This window comes from Scyliorhinus canicula, chromosome 2 (assembly GCF_902713615.1).
Source record: "Scyliorhinus canicula chromosome 2, sScyCan1.1, whole genome shotgun sequence".
Taxonomy (NCBI): domain Eukaryota; kingdom Metazoa; phylum Chordata; class Chondrichthyes; order Carcharhiniformes; family Scyliorhinidae; genus Scyliorhinus; species Scyliorhinus canicula.
In genome coordinates, this window is record NC_052147.1 from 259,122,353 (window position 1) to 259,140,900 (window position 18,548).

An 18,548-nucleotide genomic window follows, 5' to 3' on the forward strand; every position below is an offset into this window, starting at 1 on the left:
CGGTATTTTACTGTTGCACTGCCTCAATGTAACAGTGTGCTAGCCACAGGGAGAGTATCAAACAATGCAACCAATGAAGCTTCTTCATTTTGAGTCCAAAGTGTGATTATTTCCAAATAATGGGATGCAGTGAGCAGTCAGGATAACACAGACTGACCATGTTCTAGAAAGTATGGAGTGGACACAGTAGGAGGCAACATCCATATAAACTAAAACGACCATGTATTTACAAAACCATGTATCAACAAATTTTCTTCCCAAAAGACAATCCCACCCAACAAGCTGCCAAAGGATATAATCACAGCCCCTTCCATGATTTGAAGTCTTCAAGAGCCATCTTTAGCTCATTAATTTAAGTGTTTTTCATCATCAGGACCACCATCTAAGCAGCTCTTGCCTGGTTTCGCTGGAGTTACCCATACAAATGTGGAGGGGCGAGGGATATTGGTCTGTGATGCCCACACAGCTAGCACAGAATGTGGAGAAGAGGCGGGTGAAGTTGAAAAGTGCTTCAGGACAGCCCTGTTCAATTTCTATCTAAGCTTTAAAATCGGTCTTGGTTGAAAGGTGAACGCAATGAGCCGTGACATATTAAGGTCTTCTTTATCTATCAACCTTCCAATAGCCATCTCTAATTCCTTTTTTTCATTAAGTAGGAGACCTTAAATTATTCATCAGATCCAATGCAAGCCCTATTGTCTAAGGCTAGCAGTCAAGCCTGCTTGAGTGCAGGGGTGGGAAGAAATAGTGTCTTCAGCATTTCCAAAGGTTCCCTCTTCCCCTCTCCCCCAGTCACCCCCTCGTTCTTTCTACTATAAGCTGCCTCTACACACAGATATGGGAGGGGGGGGGGGGGCACAATACAATGCAAGGGTAATGCAAGGAGATATCTGATGAATGACACTGGACAATGTAATTTCATTGCCGGCGAATCTATTTGATGGGACTGCATTTCCCAATCACCCTTTGGTATCGCGAGAAGGAGGCAGTGTTTGGAGCTGCTGGTGAGGTAATGGTGTGATGTCAGGAAGCCCTGAGGACAGAGGAGTAGCTGGAACGGGAGGAGAAAGGTGGTTGGTGCTGATGCGAGATGGCAGAGAGAACATCAAAATGCAGATGCTAGAACCAGCGAGGACCGCGCTGTGCGTGGAGCAACCGACTGATTGACCTTGAGAAGTGAATGCACCGACTGTGAAGTGCTGCTTTCATTCTTTTGTTTTGAAACCTTGTTTTTATTTATTTTTTAAAAAGGCGACAATAACACGCCGCTGCCAGTTTATTTTCTTTTCCAATGTTTCATTTGCAGCTAATACATTCTGCCCCCATGCAGAAATCATAGCATCTTCAGTGGACTGGAGAGGATTGTGGTGCATTGATTGCTACCATGTTCAGCTAAAGGGGGGTAGTCTTGCTCCCGCATTGCCTGCGTTGGATATATTCCCTTATTTGCCTCCTTGGAGGGTTTGGCTCTGGTCCCTGTGTTACTGTTAAAAGGCGAGAGAGATGGCGGACCCAGCTGAATGCAGCATTAAAGTAATGTGTCGATTCAGGCCTCTGAGCCAAGCAGAGAGCTTGAGAGGGGATCAGTTCATCCCGAAATTTAAAGGCGACGACACCGTCAATCTTATAGGGGTAGGTTTCTTTCTTTCTCGCTTTCTCCCTTTCTCGAAATTGCCTGTCTGTAAAAACAATAACAGCCTGTGCCAAAGTTTTGATTTGTCGAGATTGAAGTTATTTGCTGGGATTTAGTGGATTTTTCCCCGCTTTGTTAGAAGGGCAATCGCTTTCATTCAGTTCCTTGTTTCTGCTGCCCCGTGCAGTATTTGGACTGTTGTGAGAGATGCCCAGTGTGATTGTGTGCAGGCACTGAACAATGATTATCTTTTTTATCTTACATTCACCATCTCTAAAACCTCCCATCTCGCCACATTTTGCCATTTGATTTATGGATGCTTGATCCTAGTGCTACATAACGAATGATGTCAACCCTAACCACAGGGCAACGCCGTTAACTAATAAATAATCTTTTTTTAAAAAATCAACCTAAATTTTCAGTTGAAAATTATGGAGTGAATTCCATTTATCCTTATTGGGAATATAACCACCCAGACAAGGTGGTTGGGGGTTGGTGGTTATCCAAATTTACTCTAGGATGGGAGACATCACATTTTCTTCTCAATTGCCTCTTTTTTTTAGTCTTTGATGAGATTGTTGGTGGGGAGAGGGGTGGCCAGGGCGAAGGTGGGTGAGCTCCCATATCCCAGTGCAAAGATATCTGAATTAGTGAATCCGTTTAGTTTAGTTCGTGAGTCTGGCGATGAAGTGATCAAATATTTAGTAACTTGTACATTTTGCCAAGATGAGGTAGAACAAATCAGCCATCAGAAGCTTTCTCGCTCTGGTGCAATTGATGAACATGATGTCATCTGAGCCCAGTGAACATGCGCAGTTGTGCTTGCTGTAACATTTCTGGCCACCGCCCATTTGCATCGGTTTAACTCGCTCGGTGCTGATTCGTGTTCATTTTGACCGAGGCCCCCCATATCGCCACCATCCACTTCTCCATCCGCCTCTCCTGGGGGTGCTGGCTCTCAGTGATGGGGCTGGTGGTTCCCATACTCCGCCCAGCGCCCCCAGTGTCGGGCTGATGGAGCGGTCCGTGGTGTTTTAGCCGAGTCTATTCTAAGCACGCGTGGCATCTCCACTTGACAACCAGCAGCACTGCAAAGCGATTAGGGCCGAGAATTGAGGCTCGACTCCCTCCCACCCCCACCAAACCTTGGTGAGGTGCTTTGTAGCCAGTCAGAGCAATGCAAACTGTTCTGTTCCCTGAGAGCAGACACTGGTCGCTCCAACCATAAACTGGCTGAATGAATTCTAGCATTATTCAGTCTTTTGGCATTCATGTACTATGAGATATTAGTCGAGATTTTTTGGCCTGATTCTAGTTCGCTCAACCCACCTATGCTGTTATTGATGTTCCACACCAGCTTCCCTTGTCACTGTTCTGCACCTATCCTTCCATTCTTTTTTCCCTCATTTGCTGATCTCACTTCCCCAAATCTACACCACTCCGTATGAGTCATAGATTCCCTACCTACAGTGCACAAGGAGGCCATTTGGCCCATCAAGTCTGCGGTGATCCTCTGAAAGAGCACCCCACCCAGGCCGACTCCCCCACCATATCGCTGTAACCCCATAACCGCACCTAACCTTTTGGACAATAAAGGGCAATTTAACATGGCCAATCCACCAAACCTGCACATCTTTGGTTCGGGGGGAAACCGGAGTACCCAGAGGAAACCCACGCAGGCTAGAATGTGCAAACTCTGCACAGTGACCCAAGGTCGGAATTGAGCCCCTGTCCCTGGCACTGTGAGGTACGGTAGGGAGTTCCAAATCTTTTACCCACATTGGGTAAAGATGTTTTTCCAGAATTCTCTCTTGGATTTGTTAATAGCCATCTTCACAATTATGCAGTTGTTTTTGTCCCCCACAGGTAGAAATGTCTCTGTCCACCGTATCAAACTACTTCTTTATTCTAAAGACTTGCTAGCCTTCAGCCTTTTCTCGAGAGATAGCCCCTCGGCTGTTCAGTCTTTCCTGCTGAGTATGTCATCCTGGTTCACGGATCATCCCTCAACATTCCTTTTGATGGGATCATCAGCGGAATTGTTCAGGAAACACCAGGACAGTGGGCTGATTTATCAACTGCGGTGCCATTTTTGAGTAGGGTGATTTTTAAAAATCTTTTAACTTATCAGAACCTGCAAGAAATAGCACAGGGCCAGTGATAAAACTGAAAGAGAAAAGAAACAGCAAAGAGAAACGTTGTTATGGTATGCAAGGGAAATCCTGACTGAATAAAAGCTGTTCCTATTACATATAACCTTACATGTGGATTCGCAGCAATGATTTATTGGAGAAACTGAAGGCTGTGGAGTTGGTTGAATGAAGCAAATGACTTAACATATTTACAATTCTGACAGGCTAATTATACTGCCATTCTTGTGCTAATGCAACTGATATGTTATTCATAACACAACCTGACTCTTTGTCCATCCTGTGGAGATGGCATCACAACTCTTTTGGTTGACACTTCCTGGTGTATTACTGCAATCAGTGCAACAACACCTTTTCAAATCTTTAAGCTTAAGGAGATCCCAGGGAACTCACAGGAACAGACATGGCAGATGACTGTGAGCTAACAGGACCAATTTCAGCAGCATTTGGATGCTGGCACACAGAGTTCTGATTGCATATTTGCCATGTAAATTTGATAGGTTTGAAACATGTCATGTTAATTTTTGGTGTTGACCACACAGTGGTGGGAATTTACTGCAGCCTCTCCTGTTATGTGTTTCATAATAAGTAACACACAATGCACACTTGCCAAGTTTTCAAAGGTATTCTTATTCAGTGGAATTACTGAAACAACTAGAACCTTGTTTTCTCATGGCACATTTATCTTTGACATATTAAGCTCTGAAATTCATGGTCTATTGCTTTGGGACTTGATTTGGAGTAAAGTTAGTGAATTTTGTACATTTTCTTCTTTGCATGATTTATGGAAAATAAAAACAATTGTAACCTACAATGAAGCATAAAATGCACACATTGCAAAAAATTAGTGTTGTGAAGCAGCTATTCTGAACGTCCCAGCCATGGCATCAGCTGTATGACTACTGTTAATACAGAACTTGAGTATTGCTGAAAAAATACATTTTGTCAAAACTTTTCATCTTGGACTCATCAGGACAATTGCAAGAATACCAATGTCAGGGGAAACAACAACTTTATACTGCATGAGAAGAGAGTGCTGATTGGTTGACAAGTGGACTTGGTTGATAGAGGTGTTGCAGGAGATTGCGCTAGTTGATGGTGACTGACTGTTAACAGCCAAGCAGTGTTTAAACCAGGCATCTTGAATCTGATTGGTCAAGGCATTGCTCCGTTGAATGAACCAGCAAATGGATATCAATTATTTTGTTTTGCTGAAACAGGAGCAACTTGTGCACATATTCTATCTGCAAAGAACAGGGCCCCGTGTGATATTATTAATAGCCTCCGCTTGCCAACAAATCAGCACCCTCATCTCATCCAGTATTAAGTTGTTGCTTTCCCTGATGTTGATATTCTTGCGATTGCCCTGATGAGTACAAGATGAAAAGCTTTAACAAAATATTTTTTTTCACCACTACTGTTAAACCTGGAATTAATCATGAAGAAGATTTAATCAAGAGAGAAATTTCACTTGCAAAATAGGATTCGGAAGCGGGCGAGACCTCTGGAGAAAATATGGGGGCGGGCTTGGAATGTTTTTATGCCAGTATTGGAACTTGACAATATGTTTTGAGAGTTCAACATACTCTCTATTGGCCAGACAAAATGATTTATGGTCACAAAATGAAGACAGTTTTAAGGGAGGGATATCCTGGAAAAAAACCAAGGTAAGAAATGAGTGAAGCCACTGCTTGCTTGATTACATTCCCGGACTTATTTAAAGGGCCAAATTGTATCTCAGTGGTTGAAATGAGGAGCAGTGAAGGTAGGTAAGAACGTATGGAACAGGCAAAACCTTACTGTTCATGGAATGGCTCTCTTTTATCTGTTGGTTGGAAGATTGCCCCCCCTCCATTATGCAAATCAAATGTGCCCAGTTCACTAAAGACAAATGATGCTGGAAAAACCCAACAGGCCTGGCAGCATCTGTGGAGAGAGAAACAGATTTATGTTTCAAGTCTATATGACTTCCCTAGAGCCCAGTTAATTAGCTTGTCCTGATTCATATTTGGAAGCTTGAAGACTTGAGCAAGTTGCCTTATTGACTGATAAGTTCTCATGTGGTAACAAATTTATTCTAGTACCAGTAGCTTGAGATGTTTGCAAAGAGAGTAACAGAGTTAAACGGCGACGTTCAAAGCCCCACAGTACATAGCTTGACCACATATGCATACAAAAGTTAGGACCCCCATGTTAGTAAGCTAGCAGTAATGATAGTCTTTGGAACTATTTTCGCTAAATAAAATTATTCCATAAACTGCTGAGAAAATTTCTGCAGACATACTGATATATAGAATAGTTCCTATTTGTTGCTTTAGTTGTTTGAGCATGGCAGCTTTACAGTTCGTGGCTATTTCAGGAACTGTTCTCCCATTATCCTCCCAATAATAAATAGGGGAAGAGGATGGATCCGGCAAAAAACAAATTCTCTAAAGGACTAAAAGAGGATAAGAAGCAAGAAGGTCTGGACAGCACGGTAGCATAGTGGTTAGCACTATGGCTTCACAGCAGGTTCGATTCCCAGCTTGGGTGACTGCCTGTGTGGAGTCACACATTCTCCCTGTGTCTGTGTGGGTTTCCTCCGGGTGCTCCGATTTCCTCCCACGGGACAGCACGGTAGCATGGTGGTTAGCATAAATGCTTCACAGCTCCAGGGTCCCAGGTTCGATTCCCGGCTGGGTCACTGTCTGTGCGGAGTCTGCACGTCCTCCCTGTGTGTGCGTGGGTTTCCTCCGGGTGCTCCGGTTTCCTCCCACAGTCCAAAGATGTGCGGGTTAGGTGGATTGGCCATGCTAAATTGCCCGTAGTGTCCAAAAAAGTAAGGTTAAAGGGGGGGGGGGGGTTGTTGGGTTACGGGTATAGGGTGGATACGTGGGTTTGAGTAGGGTGATCATGGCTCGGCACAACATTGAGGGCCGAAGGGCCTGTTCTGTGCTGTACTGTTCTATGTTCTATGTTCTATGTTCTAAATCCCGAAAGACGTGCTATTAGGTAATTTGGACATTCTGAATTCTCCCACTGTGCAGGGACCGGAATGTGACGACCAGGGGCTTTTCACAGTAACTTCATGACAGTGTTAATGTAAGCCGACTTATGACAATAAAGATTATTATTGGGTACTAAAGGGTGTTTTGAGGTCTAGTGGAGGAAATTTATAAGGGAGTCTTGAAGACCAAAAGGTGCACTAATACATTGTTGCAAACTAAATGCATAAAATCATTTTGGAATCTCTTTCTTACTTTTGGAGAACAAACCTTTGTTTTTTTTAAAAAAGCAACATTTGAGTATTCTGTTTCTGACACTATAGGTTTATTTTCTTCAAAGTTGTTTGCATTTATGCCAGAAAATCTATGAGATGAAAGCTATTCGTTTTGCTGTACCAACTTAATTGGGAGAGACTGGACACATTGCAGAAAACGATCCTTTAATTCTTTAGCCACAATTCCATTCGTGCTATTGCAAAAAAAAGCATTTAAATTGAAATTGCCACCCCCAACTGCACCCCCTCCCCCCCCCACCCGCTTCCACCTCCACCACCACCACACCCTCCCGTCACCAATTCTGAAGCAATCTTAATATATCTGAAAATGACTAATCAAGTTGAAAACCATAAAAAGTTGCAGAATCTCTCTTCTGTGTGAAAAGATTGAGTTTGAATGTAAAGAGTGGAACTTCACAGCATGCTTTCAACAATATGGTGGTGTTGCTATGGAGATTGGCGATTGCATTGAATTGTGGAGTCAGTGAAAGGGTATGGGCTGTACACCGCTTTCCTATTGCATGGCTGCTGATTTAGCCTTGTCTTCAGTCTAAGGGATAAAAGTATTTGTTTGTATTGCTGTTTTTGAGTAGCATACCAATAAAATGGACCTTTCCATTTCTGCTTCATACCAATTCTGTTGAAATGGCCATCTCATTCTAGAATGACGTTTGCGCCCAGGTTCACGTTTTGTAGAATTGCTTCTGGGACTACATTCATTGCAAGAAAAAGCATTCAACAAAATGATTCAAAAGGATTTGCAAGTTTTAAAAAAAACTCTTCAGCTCTAGATATGTATCTGGGAACATACGGATGCAATCGTAATAATTGGTATATGTGCATTAGGAAAGTAACCTCAGCTATAGGGCTAATTGTGTTAATTGCCAACTAGCGAAGTGTAATAAAATGCTGTAGAGTGATTGATGCCATATTTTTTACGGAAGCATAGAGAAATGCAATCTTATTTTCAGTGAATACAGCCAGATTTAGAGCTGATGTGAAAATATTTTGATGAAGCAATTTTCTTCTGTGGGAAGAGTAAATCTGTGTCCTTCAATCTTGGCTGGTGGTAAAGAGGGTAATTGGTTAAAATACCCTTTTTCTATTGTGCATTTTGTGTTTGAGTAAACCTAATTTCTTCCCAATATGAAATCTCTGCTCTTTTACTTGGGTTTGAATTTAAGATTCAAAGACTTGACTTTAATTGGTGTGTGAAGTAAGTATTGTTCAGTATTAATGTGAGGGTTAAATGGCTAAAAATAATTGCAGGTCTTTGTCTGCTTTTTATTTGAACTTATGCTAGATTAAAATATTTTTAGAGCCTGGTCGTTTTATTAATTCAGTTTCCATTTACATCTGGAAATTTTGAATTGTGAATTAAACAGGAGCGTCCCTGTTTTCTTTGAAATAGTGCCTTGGGATCTTTTACGTTCACCTGAGGAGACCTCAGTTTGACGTCTCTTCATCAAAATAACACCACAAACAGTGCTCAGGCCCTGGAGTGGGACTTGAACTTGTAACCTTATGAATCAGAAACAAGAGTGCTACCAAATGAAGCACAACTGATGCCCAATATCCAGAGGGCATTCAAAATAAGTTTATTCTCTTGCTTTCCTCAATTCCCCTATCCTCTTATCTATTTTGCCTCTCCCCTCATCAATCTTTCCTCTTTTTTTATCCATGTTTTAATAGTAAGTCTTTCCTCTCACTTAACTAAGTGACAACCAAAATATAATGGTAACGGTCTTGTAGCTACAACTTATTTCACTGAAGCAAATGGGCCATATTGCAGGAGGGTAGGAATGTACAGACATATTTAAATATTTGACCCAGGTAAAACAGATCCTGCCATGATTATATCTTTTTAACCACACATTTAGCAAATTATTGGTTGGATTGCGAACACTGAATCTACCTCCAAAGCTCCAATTGAGACATTCAGATTTTGGAAGGTCGAATTTGAATGCTGAATACAGGGTAAAAGGCAGCATTCTTGGAAGTGTGGAGGAACAGAGGGATCTTGGGGTCCACATGCATAGATCCCTCAAAGTTGCCACCCAGGTTGATAGGGTTGTTAAGAAGGCAAATGGTGTGTTGGCTTTCATTAACAGGGGCATTGAGTTTAAGAGCCGCGAGGTTTTGCTGCAGCTTTATAGGACCCTGGTTAGACCACACTTGGAATATTGTGTCCAGTCCGGGTCACCTCATTATAGGAAGGATGTGAATGCTTTGGAGAGGAGATTTACTAGGCTGCTGCCTGGACTAGAGGGCATGTCTTATGAACAAAGGTTGAGACAGCTAGGGCTTTTCTCACTGGAGCGAAGAAGGAAGAGCGGTAACTTGATAGAGTTGTACAAGGTGATGAGAGGCATGGATAGAGTGGATAGCTAGAGACTTTTCCCCAGGGCTGTCACGAGGGATCATAATTTTAAGGTGATTGGAGGAAGGTATAGGGGAGATGTCAGAGATAGGTTCTTTACACAGAGAGTGGTGGGTGCGTGGAATGCACTGCCAGCAGAGGTGGTGGAGTCAGTCATTTGGGACATTTAAGCGACTCTTGGACAGACACATGGACAGCAGTAAATTGAAAGGGTGTAGGTTAGGTTGAACTTAGATTGGGATAAATGGTCGGCACAACATCATGGGCTGAAGGACTTGTACTGTTCTATGGTTCTATGTGTCCAGAAATACTGTTAAGCATTTCAATCAGAGTTTAGAGACTTTGCAATGAATAAGCAGATACAATCGGCGGGATGCTCCGCCTCGCCACCTTTTTGCCCGACCTGCCGCTGGGATTCTCTATTGCGCCGGCCGGACAATGAGGTTTCCCATGGGGGGGGTAGCCCCACGCCGTTGGGAAACCCCTGGGCTGCTGGCAAAACGGAGCATCCCGCCAGCTGAGAATCCCGCCCAATTTGTTTTATACTACAATAATGAGCTGTATTTTTATGCTCGGTAACTGAAGGGCATTGTGGAGTCCTGAAAGCTAATCTTCAGTTATTAGAAGCTACAAGTTACAATCCGAGATGCAGTCACCTTGAAGGAAAGGATAGGTTAAAAATGCATGTCTACTAAAGTTAAACTAAAATTGGTCCCTCATAGTAGCATGCAATTTTTTAAGGCCAATGATACGTTGCATTTCTCGACATGTTTTAATTTGCACCTGGTGTGTGCATTACATTATGATTGACTATTCATCTATCCAATAGTATACTTCTACCGTGGGTGAGACTGTTGCTCTGAGAATGCAGTCAGCTGTCTCGGACTTGTACCAGTGTCTGGCATGACAGTGCATGGGATTTAAATTTCAGAATTGCAATAGACAACAATGTGTCTCATTTATTATGCTTTCCAGATACTTCTACTTTCCTGCTAGAAGCAGTCTTGTGTTCGCAGCTCATGGCACTTTCAATCTTGTGATTAGCTGATTCAAAGTGTGAAATTACTAACTTGTGTTCTTTTTTGTCTTGGACTGACTCCAAGAACAACAGTCTCTGACCTTTGCCATATTAATTGCTCACTTGCCATTGTTATGATTCTAGACCAGACCCCCCCCCCCCATTTTCGGTAAAATCCAGTTAAGGATCAGGAACATTTTGTTTACCGTAGTTTGGAATTCAAATACTTTTTAAAAATGTGTTCATGGGACGTGGGCGTCGCAGGCTGTGTCCCATCCTTAAGTGCCATTGAGGGGGCAGTTAAGAGTCAACCACATTGCTGTGGCTCTGGAGACACATGTAGGTCAGACCAGGTAAGGATGGCAGATTTCCTTCTCTAAAGGACATTAGTGAACCAGATGTTTTTTTTATGACAGTTGACAATGGCTTCATGGTCACTTTCTAGTGAATAAAGCCACAAGGTATTAAACAAACAAAAAAACTTTAGTATATAATGTCAGAAAGATAAAACAATTTATGATATGTATCTTTTGCTCAACTATAAGAATGAACAAGATGTAAATTTTAATTAACAGGCAAACTGTGGTTGACACCCATCATACTCATTAAATAACAAATACAACCAAGACAGGTCCCATGGATTTCATAGCAAATTACCCAGACATCAGTGATCACTGTGAGTCAATCAATCTTGTTGAAACTCCATCTCCATCATGAGACACTCACAACTTTTTACTTTCGAAGATCATAATTTAAAGTTCAGAATCCCCACAAAGCTGCTCCAGTTTGGACCACCTCAAAGATTGCACATCTTCCAGGGTTTCAACTTCGTCTCCTGATACACCATTATCCTGGATTTCTGGCTTTGCACTCTAAATTCTACTTAGTAATGTAACTTCAGCTCTTTAAGAGCTGGTTATGTTCATTGGCCGGGCACTGTTCCTGTATTTCTCCAAGCTCCAATCACCACAGCTACACCAAGCAAATATAGCTCCCAGGCTTTCTTCTGAACTCTAACCTTTTCCAGCACGGAGCCAGTGACCTCCTGCCACTTTCTCAGCTCCACAAGACTTCTCCTGAGCCCTAACCGCGAGAGCTGTTAAATGGTTCCTGGTCTTCGTCCTGCGCACCAATTACACAGAGCCAGCCACCAGCAATATTTTGCTGCCTGGAACCTGTGAAAAGCATCACCTTTTCGGTATACCCCTTTCCCTGCGGCAGAACACTCACTCCCCCAAGCACACACACACATAAATTGAAAACCTAGAACCTTCTTAAGCTCCACCCATGTTCTGGACTACATAGTCTTCCAGAGCTTATTAAATGCTTTTAAAATTAATTGTAACTTTAACAACCGAAACAAAACAAATCTCTGGGCTGCATTTCTTTTGATGCAGTGCGCACACCTCGGGTGGACTTTTCCACTCCTGACGGCAGCAGGAATTGTGGTGGTCTTTATTTGGCAGGAGGCAAAAACCCCAATGGTGGGATAAACTGTTGGAATTTTATTCTCCTGACTTTCAAGGCAGGTTAAAGGTGGGTCAAGCCTCCCAATGAACAATGTTCGGAACCCTGTTTGCATGTATTAGCATCTCATACATGCACATTAAATGGCCACCTTCCTAGAATTAATTCGCCCTCCAAATTAATGAGAATTTAGAACGTTCAGTTTTATGACTGTAGATAAGAACATAGAACATAGAACAGTATAACACAGAACAGGCCCTTCGGCCCTCGATGTTGTGCCGAGCATTGTCCGAAACCAAGATCAAGCTATCCCACTCCCTGTCATTCTGGTGTGCTCCATGTGCCTATCCAATAACCGCTTGAAAGTTCCTAAAGTGTCCGACACCACTATCACAGCAGGCAGTCCATTCCACACCTTAACCATTCTCTGAGTAAAGAACCTACCTCGGACATCCCTCCTATATCTCCCACCCCGAACCTTATAGTTATGCCCCCTTGTAACAGCCACATCCACTCGAGGAAATAGTCTCTGAACGTCCACTCTCTCTAACCCCTCATCATCTTACAAAACCTCTATTAAGTCGCCTCTCATCCTCCTCCGCTCCAAAGAGAAACGCCCTAGCTCCCTCAAGCTTTCCTCATAAGACCTATCCTGCCAACCAGGCAGCATCCTGGTAAATCTCCTTTGCACCTTTTCCAATGCTTCCACATCCTTCCTATAATGAGGTGACCAGAACTGCACACAATACTCCAAATGTGGTCTCACCAGGGTCATGTATAGTTTCAGCATAACCCCGCTGCTCTTAAACTCAAGCCCCCTGTTAATAAACGCTAACACACTATAAGCCTTCTTCACGGCTCTATCCACGAGTGGCAACCTTCAGAGATCTGTGGACATGAACCCCAAGATCTTTCTGTTCCTCCACATTCCTCAGAACCCTGCCGTTGACCCTGTAATCCGCATTCAAATTTTTTCTACCAAAATGAATCACCTCTCACTTATCAGGGTTAAACCCCATCTGCCATTTTTCAGCCCAGCTCTGCATCCTATCAATGTCTCTTTGCAGCCTACAACAGCCCTCCACCACATCCACTACTCCATCAATCTTGGTGTCATCAGCAAATTTACTGACCCACCCTTCAGCCCCCTCCACCAAGTCATTGATAAAAATCACAAATAGCAGAGGACCCAGCACTGATCCCTGTGGTACACCGCAGGTAACTGGTCTCCAGTCTGAAAAATTTCCATCCACCACCACCCTCTGTCTTCTATGTCATAGCCAGTTACTTATCCAATTGGCCAAATTTCCCTCTATCCCGCACCTCCTTACTTTCTTCATGAGCCGACCATGGGGAACCTTATCAAACACCTTACTAAAATCCATGTATACGACATCAACTGCTCTACCTTCATCTACACACAGTTACCTCCTCAAAGAATTCAGTCAACTTTGTGAGGCAAGACTTACCCTTCACGAATCCGTGTTGACTATCCCGGATTAAGCTGCATCTTTCCAAATGGTCATAAATCCTATCCTTCAGGACCTTTTCCATTAACATACCGACCACTGAAGTAAGACTAACTGGCCTATAATCACCAGGGACATTTCTAAGGCGTGCACTTGTCGAGTTTTACCTCTTTAACAACTTTGAAGTCTGTAGATGTCAATTTCTTCTTCTTGGGGATTCATCACTAATATTGAATGTCGTTAGGAAACATTGCTCCAAGGCTAGACAAGAGAGGCAGGCGAAGGCTAGAAGGGGGCTAATAGTTTGAAAGGGTGGAGCGAAGGCAGGATCGCAGAAGCAGGCTTATAGGGGATGGGTAGGGAGAATTTCCAGGGAAGGGGGAATGGGGGGACTGGGAGTGACTATTAAAGGGGGGGGGGGGAAGTGACCTAGAGGGTAGGATCAATGGTGTTGATGGTGGGGTCCTGGGTGGAGGACTCTGGGCACTAGGATAGGAGGGAACCGTCACTGTCAGAGGGCTGAGTGAGATGCAGTAGGGTGGCAGGTTCAGACTGAGAATCTGGTAGTTGAAGGTCTTCTCAGTTGTGTTACTGAGGGGTAACTTGGGTTAAGACAGGTGGCTTGGGTAATGGACTGGGCAGGGTCAGGATGGTTATGGGGTGGTAATAGGTGTCGGCTCTGAGGGAAGGAAAGGTATGTGGAGGTGAATCATGTTACGGTCCATGGTAATTTTGGAGGGGCAAGGGTGGCAATGAGGAGGGGAATGGGTGGGTCTGTGGTGTTGGGGTAAGTTGGTGGATGACAGGTAAAGGGTAGAAGTAGGAGTGAGTTTAACATGTGATGCACATCATTTTTCCAAACTGACCTTGACCATGCAGTTGGTCAATGTCACTCCTTGTGGTGGGAGGAAGGTCTTTTCGGGTGGGTGAAGTTCCAGGTCAGCACTAGTGGCAGATTGCAGAGGTTACCAAAAAATTATAAGGCGGCTATATGTCAAAGATGACCACTTGTGCTCCTCCCTATGATGAAGCCCGTATTGTAGCAGATTTGTTCCTGTTTCATGTGTGAAGCTGCTGTTTGTCATTTGCCATTGGCTGCAGTCAGATGCAGGATTATGGGAAGGAGGAAGGTGGAATGCCTGCCAAGGAATTTGTTAAGGGCAACCAAATCACAATGCCAAACCTCCATCATCCCTGGTGAATGGTCATGGTGGACAAGGGATCATGTGGTTATGACATAAAGACATAATGTGGGCAAAAGGCATTGAAGTGGATGATCAGTGAAAGTTGTATTGAATGGCAGATAGGCTGAACACCCTACTCCTCTTATGTTCTTAAGTTCCAAAATCTTTCTGCTGCCCTGGCATAGGTTTCTCTAACGTTTAGGCAATTAGAGACAAGCAGAAAAAAGTCTGCCTGAGGCCTCTTGCACATCACCCTGGTCAAAGAGCAATGACAGGAGGAACACCCATCTCTGGTCCTCCAGGATGTCTTTTATCTGGAAAGGGTAGGGTGGGAATGCCGTGTCTCAGTCGCAGTCAGGTGAAGAGCTTAGCATTTGACTGTTGGCTGTGAGATGGAGGGAAACCTGTAGAGAACATGTACCACTTGAATTTATTCATACATCCACTGAAGCATCGATGATGCAGGCTGCTGCTCATCCCTGAGGAGCAAGAGGCTGCGGGGCCTCTTGAAGATCAAGATGCTGGTGAACATGGATCACTGCAATGGTGAGCATTGGCCTGACCATGTGTGTATCACCAGCGGTGTCCTTATCAAGAGATGAGTGACAGGAAATGCCAGAGGAGCCTTTATATGTGAAGCTTCCTAATAGAAGCTGTGGACGCAAGGACCCTGGAAGGGTAGTGTGGAGTGTCTGGCCTGCAATGAGTGAATGTGTGTCAGTGTGTGCTTTAAAAATGGAGCCAGGACCTTCGACCCCAAGAGGTAATAGTGGGGTGGGTGACTCCCTGCCCACCCTACCATGAGATTCACCATATTCCTTGCCCTGCCATCCAGAGAAAATCATGCTGACTTTCTGCCGACCACTGGACTTCAGAATGGAAACGTCCACTCCTTATCTTCATTCTTCAGCCAAGTAAGCGCACCTGCTGTCTTATGACCTTACTTTTCTAGCTGGTAATCTTTTAAGTCAACAAGGTCCCAACCTTTTAAGTATATTAGTCTTCAAACTGCTTTAGTTCCATTAATCTCCTTTTCTACAATTAACTTTAAACTTCCCAGAACTAAATGTTTGATCTATAATATTGCTCTGAACCGTGAACGAGGTATTTAGAACATCCTATTGGTCAAACATTTGTGCTCAGACCTGTTAAATATTGGGAGGTACTTGTAACAAGGGCTGGAGATTAAGATTACCATATCACATATTTAGTGACATCATCATGCACTGGACAGCATATGAATATATTATAAAACATAAATATTTTGGTGTAAACTTGGAAGCATATTTGAATGGACTGTCTTAGAATTGTCCCTTTACAGCCTTGTAAAGGGGTGATAGTGCTGCTCTAGTCCAAAATATTCTATGAATCTAAATGCACAGTAAATGCCATACTTTAGATAGTTAAACTCTTGGGATGACCAGACCTTCAACCTGTTGGTGAATTTACTATGGAAATTCGTATGAGCAGTTGTTGCTGAACTTTTCTTGGGGCAGGATTTTACGGATAGCGGGATTTCCCGCCACACCTCCTGAAGAGTTGGTGGGGGTAATAAATGAGATGTGTTGTTGTCTGTTGCAATTTTAAACCATTGAATTTCATCCATTGTCATACCAGACACTAGTCCATGACAGCTGCCTGCACACCCACTAGCAACAATGGCACCTGCAGTACAATAATACTATTGGACAGATGATTAGTCAAAAATAATGCAGTGCACACACCGTGTGAAATTTGAAACATGTAGCGAAATACAGGGCATGATCTACCAGCTGTGTTTCATCTGAACGAGATCGCGGCACAGCCAGTAGATGTTGGCGATCCCTCTTCCAGGATCAACCCGGCTTGCCATACCTCCCGAGATCTCGCGAGACGTCGTGTTCTGAATCTCACCCATTGTGGGCGGGATCAGTATTTGGCAAATCCGCATATTAGAGTGAGACAGCTAGTCGCACTTGAATATGCACTCATCTGATCTATCGAAACCGGGGGATCTAACCCCTTGGAGACCTCAGGTGAGTGCCGTTCAGTGTTGGTCCCCACAAACGGCGACCAGACCGAATGGCACTTGGGGTGGGGGGGTCTTCCACCCAGGTGGTTGCCCTCTTGGCAGGATAGCATGCTGGCACTGCTGCTGCTACCTGGGCCCCTTGACGCTGCCAGCCTGGCACCCTGGCAGTGCTACCTGGGTGCCAGCCTGGCATTGCCAGCTGACAGGGGCACCACCAGGGTGCCAGGCTGGCATTTTTTCTGTGCATGAGTTGGGTCTTTGGGGGGAGTCCAGGGGTGATGTCAGGGGTTTGAGAGATCGGGATGCCATGTAAAACTGGCACCCCAATCTCCTCCTGCAGTGGCCAGCGGGGCTTCTCAGTGCAGGAAACGGGACTAAATGCAGCCTCGCCGGGATGTTCCCTGCTGAGGCCCCGGATTGCAACAAAGTCCAGATAGATAGCGTGGTGCTGCGATCGCTGGACACCATCCGGCTTAACGGCTCGGCACGCAACGCTGTTGCAATTTGGTTAGATTGTGCTGGCAATAATAAGTTGCTTGCTGTTATGTGAGTTCTGGTAGCGAACTTTAGTAGGAATTGCATATTTAATCCACCCTTTCCATAAAGGTGACTGCATCTCCGATTGTAACTTCTGAAAATTGAAAATGATCCTTCAAGACTTCAAATGCCCTTCAGTAACCCAACGCATTAATGTTGGAGCATCAATTGGCTGGACAGGGTACACGGATGGAAAACGGGACTTTTGCCCCTCATTTGGGCAGAAGTCTCACCTCAGAGAGCTGCCAGATAATCTGATTGGCTGGCAGCTCTCTGGAACCTTTGGGAGCTGTGATGTGAGTGGCTTCTACAAGCAGTCCCAGATTCTATGTCTTGGATTCCAGTATTAGGTAAATGCAGTGGCTCATGGTGGGGAGGTGACCCCCAGGGTCTCCTTGATGGAGAGGCTGTGGGTGGAGGGTGCAGAGAGCACCCATGGGACCCATGACCTTTCGGGTGGTAGGGTGGGGATGCCCAATGTGGAAAGAGGGCCCTTGAGGGAAGCTCCCCCTTTCCCACCTGAGACCCAAGCAGGATGGCCTGCTAAGCTCCCCCTCCTTCCCGCCAGCCTGAAAATGGAGTCCTGATGGGAAGTGGCCAATTGGCCACATAAGGGCCTCAACTTAGGCAAGGGCAGGCAGACTACCGTGGGCCTCAACCACCACACCAGACTGGTCGGAGCAGCAGGAAGGCCACCCAAGAAACGTTACGGGCACCCCAAGCCACAAACCCACTGGTGGGGGAGGCCATAAAATGCTGCCTCAATTGTGTGGCATCGCAGAAGGACATTCAGCCCATCCTGCCTCTGCTGGTTCTTTAAAAGAGAATTTCAATTAATCCCGTTCCCTCCTCTTTGCCCATAGCCCTGTAAATTCATCTTTTCAAGGTAATGCAATGCCCTTCTGCAATTTACTCTGCTTTCACCAGCCTATCAGGCAACATATTTCAAACCATAAGAATTAGCTGTGTAAAATAAACTTACCTCCCATCTGATCCTTTTGCCAATGATCTCTTGTCGAACTCTGAACCAACAGCGAAATTCTTAAGAAAAGTATTGTTACAAGATTGCATATACTGTAAATCGCACGTACAAATCGATCCCTCCTGATGTGTTGGGTAGGCTGGGTCTATGTGGACTGCGATTGATGCAGTGTAGCGAGAGACAGACTTCCAACACTTGATGAGATGCAACACGATTTTATTTATTTATTTATTTATTTTTAAAAAATAAATTTAGATTACCCAATTATTTTTTCCAATTAAGGGGCAATTTAGCATGGCCAATCCACCTACTCTGCACATTTTTGGGTTGTGGGGGCGAAACCCACGCAGACACGGGGAGAATGTGCAAACTCCACACGGACAGTGACCCAGAGCCGGGATCGAACCTGGGACCTCAGCGCCGTGAGGCGGTTGTGCTAACCACCAGGCCACCGTGCT

The 18,548-nt window shown here is 44.4% G+C and overlaps 1 protein-coding gene across 1 annotated transcript in view; it reads left to right on the forward strand.

Moving 5' to 3' along the window:
- The first annotated feature begins 1,026 nt into the window (after positions 1-1,026).
- LOC119962107 (kinesin heavy chain) overlaps positions 1,027-18,548 on the forward strand; it is a 251,142-nt gene continuing 233,620 nt past the window's right edge. The window contains exon 1 of the mRNA XM_038789984.1: positions 1,027-1,632. Coding sequence (XP_038645912.1) covers positions 1,504-1,632 — 129 coding nt within the window. The 5' untranslated portion in view covers positions 1,027-1,503. The remainder of the gene's footprint in view (positions 1,633-18,548) is intronic.